The sequence below is a fragment of the Carassius auratus genome, unplaced genomic scaffold (genome assembly GCF_003368295.1).
Source record: "Carassius auratus strain Wakin unplaced genomic scaffold, ASM336829v1 scaf_tig00008058, whole genome shotgun sequence".
Classification (NCBI taxonomy): Eukaryota; Metazoa; Chordata; class Actinopteri; order Cypriniformes; family Cyprinidae; genus Carassius; species Carassius auratus.
In genome coordinates this window covers 383,936-399,473 of record NW_020523902.1, presented here as the reverse complement: position 1 = coordinate 399,473, position 15,538 = coordinate 383,936, and the positions used below count along the sequence as shown (strand labels likewise).

Genomic DNA, 15,538 nt, shown 5'->3' with positions numbered 1-15,538 from the left:
CAGTCCTAGTGATTGAATGTTTTCTAATGATTTAAAGAAAATGAGTAGAGGCCTAAAGAACTTTCAAAATAATCAAATCAACAAACCAGATGCTCTGTTGATTCATTTATTCAATCAGTCTCTTATAATCATTCATACTGCCATTAATTAACCAGCAGGAGTTGCTACAAAGCAATTTATTTTAAAATCACGGCATATTAAACTAGCCTGGTAATTGAGGCCCAGAGGAGAGTCTGGTCCTATTCTGTGCATTTGTCGCAATATTAATCCTGTAAACAGAATTACACACCATTTACTCATATTATCTGGCTCAAGGGGATCATGTCTGTGCTTGAACACTTTCCCACCAGCTAAGTAGACAGCAGATAAAATTCCTTGTATTACTTTGTAATCAATCCACTGTGAGGTAGTTATGATTTGTTAATCTGATTTGTTAATCAGAGTTTTACTATGTCATGGTGTATGTATTGAAAGTAACTCCCGGTCAGCTCAAGGTGACCTTAGTTTTTGCCAGTCAGGGCTTTCTGTTGCTTTTGAATCCTCAGGATATGAGACTGCAACCCTCTACGGACACCTCGGCAAATGAATCGCCATATAGTAATTTTTTTTTTGTTTACTCTGCACACTGAGTGTGTGTGTGTGTGTGTGTGTGTGTGTGTGTGTGTATGTATGTATGTATGTATGTATGTATGTATGTATGTATGTATGTATGTATGTATGTATGTATGTATATATGTATATATATATATATATATATATATATATATATATATATAGGATCGCCATTATTTTAACAGGAAAATACAACAAAGAATATTGTTTGAATGTAGCACATCAATTCTCTCTCTCTCTCTCTGTGTGTGTGTGAGAGTAAAGCGACGGCGATTTGTGCGCCTTCATACTAGACTTTACGGTACATCAAATACAGGTGTGCTGCGTCTCCATTGAGATGAACTGAGAAATATCTGAGAGCTCTTGACGGAGAGTGATACCCTCAGTCAGAGTGTTTGCGAGTGAAAATATGTCTGTGCTAAACTTATACTTAGCCTCCAACTCACAAACTACAGAGTAAAATCTGAGAATTTATTAGCCATTTGCTAATATTAGACATCATTTAGTCGCCAGAAAGAAGATTTAGTCGCAATGTAGAGGGTTGGACTGCCACCCTGTTAGGATCAATGCAGAGTGCTGTTGTCATTTTAGGGCAGTCTCCTCCCATCGGCCAAGCAGGCAAAGCCACATTTACTGAACCAAGACTAATTCACCATACCACCCTCTTGAGACCTGCAGATTTCCTTTACATGTTACTATAATTAAGAGCACCTAACCTGTGTCTGTCATAGTCCGCCTGCATCCCTACGAATCACACTAAGCCTATATTTCTAGTTTATTAGAAGTAATTTAATGAAGTCTGTATTGTCATTAATAATATGTGGCTGGATTATATCTGCTCAGATTAGCATTTGTGTATGCTTTGTTGTAAATCCATTTAAAATGGTGCCATTCTGAGGAAATGGGCTTCCCCAGCTGAGTCTCCCAAAGGCTTTGCCCAGGGTTTCTTTCTCGTCTTCATCAGCCTTCGGTTTGTTCATTGGGTTGTTTGTAAGGTGACATTCTTTGCAAAGATGCTTTTAAATTCTGTTGTATTTAAGAGGTGACATTTATTAATTTTACTTATTTGGTCATTTTGGTCTTGCATAGTACTTCTGAAAACGTATGCTGTTAATCTGGTTTGTGTGCTGTTCCGAACTGATTGTGAATATTCTAGTTCCTTTCTAGTTGCTGAGTTTTAATTGAGTTTGAATGCAAGGAAACAGAATTGCTGTGAATTTAAGTTAAAATAAATTAACCTGACTGAAAAGCGAAGTTTGCCCAGAAAAACTTTGAATGAAAGCTTTGAAAAGTTTAAAAAGCAATGAATAATAAATATATTTAATTTGGTTTCATTTGTATTTTTGATGGTTGCTGAATAGATGATATATATAATTCATACATTTAATTTCTTATATTTCTATGTTTGATGCATTGGTGGATGGCTGGATAGAACTGACTAACATTCAGAAAGCCACCTTTTGAAAAAAAATATTTTGGACTATTTTGTAATATGAATATCATGAAGTGCATCTAGATGGTTTCATGTTCCAGTCTGGACGGAGCGCCGGTCAAGATGTATTTTTTCCTGTGCTGCATTGCACCAAAGCTTAGAGAGCAGAATGTTATGAAAATTTTAGTCATAGCTGATCCCTGATTAAAGGAAAGAGAGGAAGACAGCACTCGTTTATCAGTATTCATCTCACCCTCACATGCAGTCACAAGAAAGGGCTATTTGATCACTTTGTATCATCCATCCATCATACTGAGCGACCAATGTTACCCTGTTACATCAAGATGAACAAAGTACATGCATCTCCCCTGACACGGACTTCCTGTCATCCTCAGGGGGGTCTAAAGATGCCCTTTCTTGTGGCCGCATCAGTTTTAAAGCAGTTGGCATGTAATCCACTGAAAATGTTTCATCATCTGGATTCAAATCACACTGAGCAGGATCCTTAAACTGTGTTGCAGAACCTTCATGTCCATGGAGCATTCATTAACTTTGCATTTAGATTACAAGGTTGATAGAAAAAAGAAAACCAACATTTGCGTCTACCTTACACAATGTCATGGTGTAATCCAGGGTTTCCGTTGTCCGGTAATTGCCGGACATTGGCCGGAAAAAAAATGAAATGTCCGACAAAATTAAATCTCTCCGGTCAAATTGTCCGAATAAAATTGCCTAATAATCCCCCCCCCCCCCCCCTAACACAATCTGAATTTGAGAATAAGCCTAAAATGTATAAAGCAAAAATACACCGAACTTTGGCTATGTTATGAAGGAACAGGCTCGTTTGAAAGTTATTAAACATTATTACATGGCTTGGTTGAATTCCAATGTGGAATGCGGTCTGTTATTTCTTGATATCAGACCGCTGCGAAGCTCTAGCGGCGCCAGGATTTTGATTGTAGGTGGGCCTCCAGAAAACTGGATGGGCCAGTTAAAATAAGCCAAAAAAATAAATAAATAAATAAAAACGGGTTCCCTTTTCATCTCTGTTTCAGCACTATTCTGGGCACTGAGGACAGCGACTCAGTAGCCTACCTGAATTTAATGTGTAATTAGCATAGGTAAAAAAAAAAATTTGTTTTAAATTGTTAAAAAGACATTTCAAGCTTTCTTAAGATATATTTCATGTCTGTGAGGCCTACGCTGAGTTTCGTTAAATTAGGATGAGATGCACTCCAGTTCACTAGCAATGCAAGTGTCCGCGAGAGCGCCTGCATGATTAGGCCTGTCGTCTGCTATATTTGCTTCTTATGTATTAAATCCAGGCAATTGGTTGATAAAAAAAATTATTAAAATTAAGATACAATTTTTACAAAACGAAATTCACTTCAAAAAAGTATTTCTACTAAACAAAACTTAATTAAGTGGTCAAAATCATGTCTGACCCGCTCCATGTCTCTCGATATTGCGCATCTTATCTTACTCGTGCGGTTCACTTTTCATAATCAACATAAATTAAAAAATAACATTATAATATTTTAACAAATATTAAACTAAATAAGCTTATTTAATGGCTCCAACATGTATAGTAGACCTAGAATCTCTATTTGTACAAATTGCTGCACATTCATTTCATTCTGAATTTTGCACACATAAGTTGAAAGGCATTTGTTTGTGCATGCATGTAAAACATATCTGCAACTTTTATCAAGTTCACTGATAATTATGAATTATTATCTTAATCTATAATGAAACGAGGACGAAACATATGCTTTGTTTGTTTAGAATGGAATGGATCGCAAATAGATCCGAATGAAGAAATTAACCATGTAGAAAATGTTTTTTTTTCCGTCTATTTGAAAGTTAGGCTAATAAACATGTTGCATTCGGCGGCCTGATTATGTCATTTTTTACGTTACATAGCCTGCCTCCAGTTTTCCTCACCTTGACTAATTAAGAGGCGATACTTGACCGGCATATCATCAAAATGTCCGGAAAAGGAAACCGTGACCGGCACCATTTTTTTCTAGCGGAAACTCTGGTGTAATCATTCACATCCTCATTCACACCAGCAGCTCTGACCAGTATCTTCAGATCAACAAAAGCCTAACACTGATGGACAGTGTTAATTTCGTTGACTAAATATTTTCGTCATTATTTTCGTCACGAATATATTTTTGCCGACGAAAACGAAACGAGAACTAAAATAGAAGGCACTGATGGAGACTAAAACTATGACTAAATTGATTGACATTATCGTCAACGAATAAAGGACGAGACGAAAATAGACTGTGACGAAAATCAAATCAGCAGACGGGAGAGATGCGAGGAATGAGCAAAAGAACCGGCAAAACAGAACAGACTGCATGAGAGAAGAGAACCAATCAGAGCCTGACTTATTGAGACGTGAAGCGAAGGTTTTCAGTTTTTATGAGCTCCCGGGAAGTCGGCATTCGAAGAGGTGATAGGGACTTTAAGCAACAGCCTCTGGTGGAACGGCAACGCCATTCTGGCGTTGTATTGCGCCTGCGCGAATTTAACTGCTACTTTCTGACGTTCTAATTTAACGGTCTACTACGGGAGAACAGCTGATTTGCCAGAGTCGCTACAACGTGAGAGGTTAGGTAAATAAATGTTATGTTTTTAGACTTATTTACATCATACAATATTAAAAACTCCTCTTCTGACAAAAGATTGTCATTTAACGCCAAAAGCAATCCTTCTCTTGCTTTTTTAAATTATATATTTTTTTGGATCTCAATAAATGAATTAATGCTGCGTTGCGCTGTTCTGTTTTACCGTTGCTTAGTGACTTTTACGTTCTTGGCTACAGCGGTGTGACGGCAAACTTCCGGTCGCTGTAGCCGTTCCATTCGCAGCTGTTGCTTAAAGTCCCTACTGTCTAAAAGAGCGACAAAATGTCCACAGCTCACTTCACGTTTGACGACGAACAAAACAAAACAAAGTGTAAAGCACGCAGAGCGCTCATTCGTGGCAAGAACACAACCAATTTGAAAAGACATTTACAGACGAGCCACCCGGACATTTTCTCAAATGTAATTTTACAACGATGTTCTTTTGTTTATTGAGCTAAGCAAAATTGGAATAGTGCAGTGCGTAGATGTTGTAGCATTAAATATTACGAACTGAAAAGTACTGTAAAATAGCCCCTTCTTCAAATTAGATGCGAGCACAATACTAATACGTAATATCATGATAAATACATTTGATTAATACTAATGTTTAGTATATTTTATAATGTTCTACTTGTTGACAATATCACAAATATTTCTATATTAGTCATGTGAAACATGAATGTTCACATCCTATCATTAGGCTATACATACAAATCTAGCAATATTGTAGTATTTAAAACATACAATATTGCTAGACAAATGAATACCTTATAAAATCTTGTTACTTTTTTATCCACCTAGCTGCCAACTTATTAAATATTTACTTTAAATGTATGCACTTATTGTTCAGCTCAGCTGTAAGCTTTAAGGTCCTGGACCTAACGTTATTTTTCTTTTATTGATGGTCAATTGGCAGCTAGTTATTGTTTACATTATCATGACAGTGTTTGTTGCTGCATAAAAGCTTTTGAATCGAAATAAAGACACAGTTGTGTTGAAATAAAGTTGAATTTGTGTTTTATATATTTTGGTTAAGTTTGTTTCCTATACAAGCTGTAAAAAATTGTCTAGTAAATCTGTTATTGATTTTAGTCTTATTTTAGTCGACTAAAATACCAAGCAATTTTAGTCGACTAAAATAAGACTAAAATTAAAACAAATCAGATGACTAAAACTTGACTAAAACTAAAAAGAATTATAGTCAAAAGACTAAGACTAAAACTAAATTAAAATTTCGTGTCAAAATTAACACTGCTGATGGATTTTTGTACAGTAAATATTTTTCATTGTAAATTAGAGCAAAATGACTTTTGAAAAACCAGCCCTGAGAGTTTTGTGCCTAGTTACTCCGGTTAGTACAGTTCTGTTACCTGGAGTTAGATGTAAACTACACAACCTGGCTCTGTGTTCAGAATTAGCCATCCATTAGCTATTCTAATGGAAAAAATATTTGCGTTTAAATAACAAATTTTGTTATATTATTATAGATGTTTTACCAATGCATTTGATTTAATAATTGTAATGAATATATTGATTAGTTTTTATTGATTCATTGATTTAGTGATAAAATACTAATATATATATATATATATATATATATATATATATATATATATATATATATATATATATATATATATATATAATTATTATTATTATTATAATAATTTGAGTAAATGAGTGATCTTAAAGTGCCCCTAGTCCCATCTAATCAGCATTATAATATCGTTTTCCTGCGGCTGTATGGAGATTTTAGATGCATGACATTTACAGCTCAGGTGATTGGTTCCAAAAGTTCTGTGGCCCAAGAAGAGCAGATCACTACTTTTCCTAAAGGCTAGCTTGACTGCCATTTGAAAACTTATAATTGAGTTGCTAGTAGCTTCCTCAACAGTGCCTGAGACTTTCCACCTGGTCAAGTAAGTAAATTGAACTGAATGGTGAGTTTCTACTGAATATTTTATTCAGAAATGGAGCCGTCACTGGCAAATTGGCCCATGGTGCCTTGCTGATTGACAGTGTTACAGTCCGCTCAAGGTTCCATTGGATTTCTTTCATTCTGAACTGATGCAGTGGTATAACTGGGCAGATGGGTAGTAGACAATTAAAAAAACACTGTTCAGAGAGACGTCCTGGGGCAGGGCCAGAGGGAGGGACTTTAATAAAAGACCTTTAAACACTGTGGTTTCAAGGCAGCCAAGCACCAAATGTGAGTAAATATTGGCTTTGGTGAGTAAATAAAGGCCCCTTTCTGTGAATACGCACAAATTTTTTATCGGATAGACTTTTCGTCCACATGGATCCGGCGTTTTCATAAGGTGAAACTGGTATTTTTTGAAACCGGGTCCCAGAGTGGATAAATTTGAAAGCGCCGTCTTTGCGTTTTCGTCTGGACGGCTAATCCGTATATTTTCTGAAACGATGAGGTCATCAGCCCACGTCTCCCCCTAGTCAGACACCTCTACGTCACGTAACGGCAACAAAAACATGAACAAACACTGAACGATTGTCTTTTTATTAACTAACATTAACACTGATTAATAAATGTATTGTTCCATGTTCGTTTGTGTACCACGCGCAAGGTTTATGAGCATAGTCCAAGTCTTCTTCTCTGTTTTTAGTGTATCTCTGTGGCAGAGTTACAGCGCCACATACTGGTCTGGCATGTATACTACATCATTATGTGGTTTCGTGTGGACGCGGATATTTCTTGAGACGAGGAAAAAAAAGATCGGATTGGGGTAAGCTCCGTCTCCGTGTGGACGGGGCCAAAATGTTGGGAACTATGATGTACTGCAACATTACATATATAGTTTAGGGTGAATGTTTTTGGTCTATAGATTACTGTTAGACATATGTTAAATACCAACATTTTTTTTTTTTTTTTTTTCGTGTATAGTGTGGAGTGAAATATCTGTGACATTAAGCCCCCAAAACAAAATATAAGTTAAATAAAGTCACTACATGCTTTGATGTTTGCTTTTTGACAGAGGCTATACTGTTTGTCATAAATATGTCCGTTTTTCAAGTGAAAAAGCTTCATAATTGTTGTCATGAAAAAAAAAATGTGTGTGTGTGTTCAAAATAATATAAAATACATTGTTCGTTTTAACCAGAAGGAGATGGAATTTTGGGTCCTACTTTTGACTGATTTTATACATTGATTAAATCCCAGACCACAAAATCTATGAAGGCAGGTATTGACTTTACAGAGTGAAGACACAGTGATTTAATGTATACATTTGTTGATGTGCAAGTAATGTTCGATATGTTAATCTAAGCCTCGCTGTGCCTAAAATCCATTATGAGACCCATGCTCTGCTTGGCTTGAGAAAACAATCAGAGACACAAGAAGAAGAAGAAACTTTTCTGTGAGTCCAGCAATGATGAGTTAGTTTGCATGGATATTAGGTAGGTTTCAGTCCAGAGATTGAGTTATGAAGATATTAAAACATGTCTTGTCTTGAAACGTGCCCGACACCCCACTGTGATGCCAATGGAGATGTAAATGCTAACCCTGTTTGGTTACATCCCAGACATTCTATTGCCAATAAACAACCTATGCCAGAAATAAAATAATTGCTTGGCCGAAGTGTCTGTGATTGGCTGCAAGAGCAGGTTTTGGCTCATATGAGGTTAGTATGCAATATTGCATGCTTTCCTTATGACATCCTGTTTGACAAGTGAATTTAATTTATTTTAAAGCTTTTTTAAATGGATTTTTTTAGATGTTTGCTGTTCAGTTGTCATTTATATTTGGTTAGCTGCTCAATAAATAACTAATACATAATGAGTGCTTTTTTGTCACTTTTACTGTTTTTCATACCGAGGGGACCTTTAAACTAAAAACGTAAGGTTTCAAAGTGCATGTTTTTGAAAGCAGTACTGTTACCATCTCAGTAAAATGTGAATTTGTGAAAACGGTGACGTCTTTCACTTGCGTGTTACATGTTTGTGTAGTTTTTATTTACAAAGTGACATCGGCACACTGTAAATAAATAAATAATAATAAAATAAAAAAATCTGTCATTTTTTTTCAAAATAATTTTGGCAGCTGTGGTTGCCACAATAATAATGTTTCTGTATTTAAAAAAATACAGAAAAACTGTAAAAACATTTACAAAATGTTTTGATTTTACAGTATAAAACTGTAATTTCCAAAAAAGAAAATTTGAGGGCAAACTAGTCAATTCAACAATGCACACTGCTACTAAAATATTGTATCTTTTAACATAAACTGACAACCACCATAATAATGCAGGATGTAAAAGAGACGGTAGTATAAAGAATAAGTTAATCACAAGTAGCTTTTCCACAAGCTGAAGTATAAACTAATATAGACAAACACTAAACACCATCATGGTAACTCACATGACACTTAAATATTGCAATAAACATTCATTAAAGAACAGAAGTAGTAACATAAAACCCACATGTGCATAAAAGATTACAAACATGACAAAACATGATTATTTAAAATACTTTCGAATATGGAGTGTAATGCAGGGAATTCTGGGAATATCAGTTTAACGTTTATTTTTCTTTTTTTTTCTTTTTTTACTGTAAATTATACATTAATTTGTTGTTTTTTTACTTCATTTTTTTTTTACAATTAACGACATTTTACTGTAAAATTGCATGAAATGACTGTTACAGTTTTTCCCTGTATATAGTACGAGAACTTACTGTTAACCTATTAACTTTTTTTTTGTAGCGTTTTTACAATATTTGACAGTTGAAATTACAATCGTTTTTTTATTATAGTATTTGAAGTCGTACTTTAGGATTCATATGAACAGGGAATGTTTTGACGAGATTAATTTTGTTGTTTTTGTTGCTTTTATAACCTTTTTGGATCTTGCAAGTTTTGATTAACTGTATTATCAATGGCTTGACAGAAACCGCCCAGGTTTCATAAAAAATATCTTAAATTGTATTTCAAAGACAAACTACAGTCTTATGGCTTTGGAACGACATGAGGGAAAGAAATGACATAATGAAATAATGATGTTTAATTTCAGGGTGAAGTACTAAGTTCAGTGCATAAACTTTCCCCCCCACAGTATTTGTGCGTCAGACATGGATCATACCTTAAGAAATTGGAATTGTTGTGGTGTAGTGCGCTAATGAATTATATTGAAGGACCCCAGCCATATTAAGACTAGAATATCTTACAGACAGAATTAGGCTAATGGGAAACCACCTAGCAACTATCCAGAACACACTAGCAACTGCATAAAAATATCATAGCACTAGGCCGGAAATATTTTGCATGTACAAGCACTGCTCACATTTTTTTCTCCTGAAGAAAGGTCAAAATCTCATTTTATTCTTGGTATAATGATTCCCGAACTCCTTGTATAAAGATTTTACTAAGTGTATGTCGAGCTGGTGATAAACTCTAGCGACGTTCTCGCCTATTTAATATGCTGTTATTTAATTTAAGCTAGTAAATGAGCAACCTTTGTTCAGGCATGAGGGAAATTGCGAACAAACAGAGAGGTATGTTGAACAATTTCTCTTTGCTTTTGATCTTCCCTTCTGGGAAAGAAAATGCTGTTGCAGGAAAATCACAGAGAACTTTCAACGTGATGAGGCAACTTAATCTTTGTCTGTTCCTCCAGCTGCATTGCACTTGCAAACGTGTGTAAATGTAAGCACATCCATGTCCTCGTCTGCACCTGTCCATGGGTTACCTGGGTTCTCCATAACTACCGTTAAGAAATATTATCTCCATAGTTGGTCCAATAACTTCCAAATGACTTTTAAGCAAATCCCTATGCCAGCCGCCCACCATCGGTTCTTTAATGAATTATTTTCCTCGTCTGTGTGCAGGGCCAGTCCCTCAAGTCTATTGATAGCTGATGGCAACAGAGATTTTCATTAAACCCTTATTAGCATTGACCCTAAAATACACGTTGGGCGACTCTTCTTGGGGACTGTTCTGCTGACTCCAGGGATAGCTGAAGGCTTTTGGCACTTTCAGTCCAATTTACTGATGTCTAACGAGGCTATTGAGCAATGCTGGCAGGGTTTAAAGAATTTGTTTTCTGAAGCACTGAAGGTTATGTCAGATGTAGAACAGTGGAGCCTCTTGTTGATAGTAGATGCAAATTGATGCCTTAATGCTTTCAGTGTAGAGCTTTTACAGTATTTGTTGTTGCTTCTGATATTTATTTCATTCTTTTATGGCATTTTGATTATTTACAGCTGTTAACAATGTTGAATAAAGTTAACAGCTGTGCTAAAAACAAGGAAGTGGGATTTGTGTGTCTATCAGTGTTCTTAAATTATATAAAAATGTATTCAATCCATATTATATATTTTGGCAATTTAAATAAAGATGAAATAAAATATAAATATTGGATTAAAAAATGACAACTTAACGTAAACAAAAATGTTGACATTGCATTGAGAATGTATTTATATAGCACTGTTCACAATACACATTATTCAAAGCAGCTTTACAGAAAACCATGATGTTGATGTTTATAATATCTGAATAACCTTATGCCTTGTCACATTTTACAGATTATATACATTTGCAATTAATATACAATGTATGACAGTTTACAATTAATCAAGCAGTTTAGAGATTCTAAACTGTAAATATCTTTCTACGTTAGCACAGTATACTGTATGCATACAGATAAAGTTGGACACATATATCCATATATATATAAAGAGCTGGGCAATAATAGTTACATTTTGTGACAAAATAAAATCCGTTAAGATTTGCTATATTGTGTATATCTCGTCATGTGATTGCACTGTATGTATGCAGATAAAGTTGGATGTGCATCCATCTTTATAAATGCAATATCTGCAATATATATCAATATCTGCAATATATATAAATATATTTTTCTCATTCCAGATATGTTGATGATGTCATATCCAGAATTGGACGAATGTTTCCAGATATGTCAATCGAACTTTTCCGGCCAAACGGGACATCGGCAGTTCTCTTGGTGAGATGCTTTGTGCAACACATGCCAATTCAAGAGGTTTTTTTGTTTATTTTGTGATTGTTTGTATTTGTACAGTGTGAAATGATTTTATATTTGAAACCTACATACATTTATGGGAGCACAATTTGACTGGCTTGTGATTAACTCCGTAAAGACAGAATAAACAAATATAGACAAATTTTGTAGAAAAGTAAGCTTCCATAAAATGCTAAATGTTTCCATTTCCAGCAGCATTAATAAAGCAGAACAAAAAGAAAGTGCCACCATGTAGAAGTTTTTTCCTGAATAATGGTGTATAAGAGTTAATGGTGAAGGAGAGCTGGATGCCCTTGTATCTCTCTGCTGACTGCTCTGTCAGTCTCCTTGTGAGTTGTCCCTGAGAACATCCCAGAGGGGCCGGGATTGTTGACTTTTTGAGGAGTTCACGCCACACTTTCAAAGTTTTGGAGGGTGCATGCATCCATGATAATGGAAGTAAAGACAGACAGAAGAGATTTATTACAGATGAGCTCTCTCTGAATGATTACCAGCAATTCTTTTAGCTCCATTAAGATTAAATTATTGTGATCTGAGCCTTTCCTCACCAAAATCAATTTGATATTTTGAGTTTATTGTTTGTTTATGCTAGTTATTAGTTACATGTTATGTTAAGGTAATGTTGATTCTCTAATGTTGACTGAGGCGGTGTTATGGGGTTAACTGTAATTTACAAATATTTATTTTCTTTTTTTTTTTCTTTTTTTTCATGTCTTCCCAATTCATTTATATGGTGGTTAAGACCCATTCTGGATGTTTGCTTGTTAGATCCCTAAAAGGCGAGATGTTGCACACCACTTTTAGCAAGGCACTTAACCCTGATGATCTGTTGAGATTGACTGACTTGGGTTCCCAGAGACCCTAAGGCTGTATGTGTTAAAATGTAGTATTGAAATTTAAATATAATTCTGTATACCAGAGAAAGTTAATATGTGAAAGTGTATTGGCAAGCAGATGTAAGATTTCTCATGGAGGACGTAGGCATGCCAAGTGTCATGCTCATTCAAACTGAAGCCAAATTAATTTTGTAGGCAATAAAGATAATAATAAAAAATCTGATATTAAAATATTTAAAAACTATTTTTATAAAAGTATCAATAAATATAAAAGTATTAAAAATAATAAATTATAAATAAGTTAAGTATTATGTTAGTTTAGGTTAAACGTGCAATCCAATAGCCAAAAAATAATGTAGTCATTCCTATAAAATCATGAAATGAATTAGAATAAAATTGGTTGCATTTTTTTTTTATGTAAATATCATTTTAGAAGGCAGAAAATATTAACATGGAAAATGCACCGTAGTAATCATGCACTTAGCCACACAGATCATTTAGATTTGCGGGTCATCATCAATGTGTCGTTTACAAGTATTTCCTTCTCCTTTAGTCACGTCTCATTTCAACTAGGGCACCATGTGAGCCAGGCTTGACTTGGTGCTTTTTCTGTGATTAAACAAGTTAGGTGTATGAAACCCCCCAGGGCTGGACTGGGGGAAAAAAAGGGCCCTGACATTTTTTCTCGGACCGGCCCACCACAATCGGTCGGACACAACCAAACCAGTACATTATCCTTGCAGTCCCTGTAGATAAGCATATCTACTGTTCCATTAAAAAAAAAACCTACAAAGCTGAGAATAAGTGCCATGGACCAGTGTACCAGTGCAAGTGGACCAGTGTACTCACTCTCTCTTGACTGACCCCCTGGTGATCAAAGATGTCCTCCTCCACTGCTAACTCAACCTGCCTTGACTGTACATAAGGACAGAGAGAGATGATTACAATTATCTGGAAGAGTTATTAAAAGTACACTTAGTAAGGATCCATTTTGGTTATATAGTCCTGTATTCTTGCAGAGCAGGATTTCTAGATGGACAGTGTGCTCCATGTTATAAAAGCTAGTTAACCCTTTAGAACCCAATAGAATATGGATGTAGAATACTGCTAATTCTAAAGATTTTTTTTTTTTTCATTGAACCAGACAGCAAAAAAACTAGTTTACAATTGCAAGTATAGGCTACTTTGTTTTAAAGAGCACAAAACCTTGTTTAATATGACACCAATTGACATTTACCTCTCATTGTTGAGATACTTCCCATAAAAAAAGAAAAACACACTATACTACCAAATTACTCACAAAAAATGGGCAACATGTAGCTCGCTGTGGGCGCCTTTACACAGCCATTTTTAGTAATAATTAAAATATTCAAATAGCATCTTTTAAGTTTCTAGGGAATGGCTGTAAGGCCGTTATGGGTTTTAAAGGGTTAACATTAGAATAGTCAGCCAAAGTTGCAATTGTATAAGTTAACTTTAGCATTAGTGGTTAGTGCAGTAGGTGACAATATGACAGATTTTTTAATAGCGATAACGATTGTTGTTTTATTATAATATTTATTAATTTAGGTATCGTTAAATCATCATCTTCATCGTTGCCCAACCAGGCCCACACACACTGATTAAACTGGCCAATTAAAAAAACAAAACAAAAAATTATATTATATCGACCGGCCCCCATGTGCGTCAGATTACCAGTCCAGCCCTGGACACCCTTGATTGCAACATAAGTTGCCACAATCGGTCATCTGATTATTTTTGTCAATGGATATTTTTCTTGTCACCTCCTAATGTTTTTCCATTCTACCTAGATGATGTTTTGTAGTCTTTTTGGATTGAATTATCACATTCTGAGATGATGTCAGTTGTCAGTTGGGTCATTCACACCACACACCATCCCCCTTACATATGAGACTCCCTCTGACACTTCTCTGCTGCTGTCATGCCTTTTGGCAACGCTGACTGAGAGGAAAGAGAGACTGAGGGATCTTGGCAGTGGTGCCAAGAAGACTACAAATGCCCCTTCCTCAGCAGTGGGAGTTCAGTGGTTCACACCCACAGGGCATACACTTCCAGATGGCCCAGTTGGCATGCCGGAGTGATCTGTCACTGTGGGGGCTAAATCACTGCCAGACCCTTCTTCTGACATGCTTTTCTACGGTGTTCAACAAAGAGTTCAGCGAAAATAAAATTGAAATCCCCATTGTGACAGTCTGTGCATATGTAAATAAAAATTATGATTTCTGAGTTAGCGAGGATTTGCATTTTTTATTTTTCTAACAGGAAGTTGGCATGTCGGTCATTTAATTCCTTTTTGTCTCTTTAAAAGTCAGCTATTTTTATTCATATTTAATTGCATTGAACTTCAGATAAAAATCTTTATATTATAATATTTTAATATTTTATTATTATTATATATTTTTTTTTACTTATTTTACTTTCCTTTGCATTGAATATCAGATCCAAGTCTTTAAGAAATTATTTGTAATATTTAATTTTATTTAAACATATTTAGATTTTCTTTGCCTTGAACATAAGATCGAAGTCTTTTTTTATTAGTTTTATTTTATTTTTGAGTATATATATATATGTATATGTATATATATATATATATATATATATATATATATATATATATATATATATATATATATATATATACACAATTTATTTATTTATTTATTTATTTTTATTATTCTTTGCATTACATCACATCCAAGCCTTTTATTTTTTTTATCGTTAGGATTTCAACCCACTAGTTGAGATCCACTAAATCTATTTTTATGTACATTTTGAAATCTCTTAAATCGGAAAAAAGTATATATGATGTTATAGTCATTTTGAAATGCCTGAGCACAGTCTGTTGTCAAAGTAATTCTGTTTAATTTCCTCCCTGAACTGTCTTACACGACTGCGTTCCCAAACAGCAGCATCCACCTCTGAAAGCAATGACAGCATTTATTGCATTTTGTTTGCTCGCTCTAAGGCGCAAGTAATTTATCATATATGAATATT

The 15,538-nt window shown here is 34.9% G+C and overlaps 1 protein-coding gene across 1 annotated transcript in view; it reads left to right on the top strand.

Annotated features, from left to right (window-relative positions):
• LOC113071768 (mediator of RNA polymerase II transcription subunit 27) overlaps positions 1–15,538 on the top strand; it is a 60,669-nt gene that overhangs the window by 27,373 nt on the left and 17,758 nt on the right. Inside the window, exon 4 of the mRNA XM_026245070.1 lies at positions 11,558–11,651. Within this exon, the coding sequence (XP_026100855.1) occupies positions 11,558–11,651 (94 nt within the window). The remainder of the gene's footprint in view (positions 1–11,557; positions 11,652–15,538) is intronic.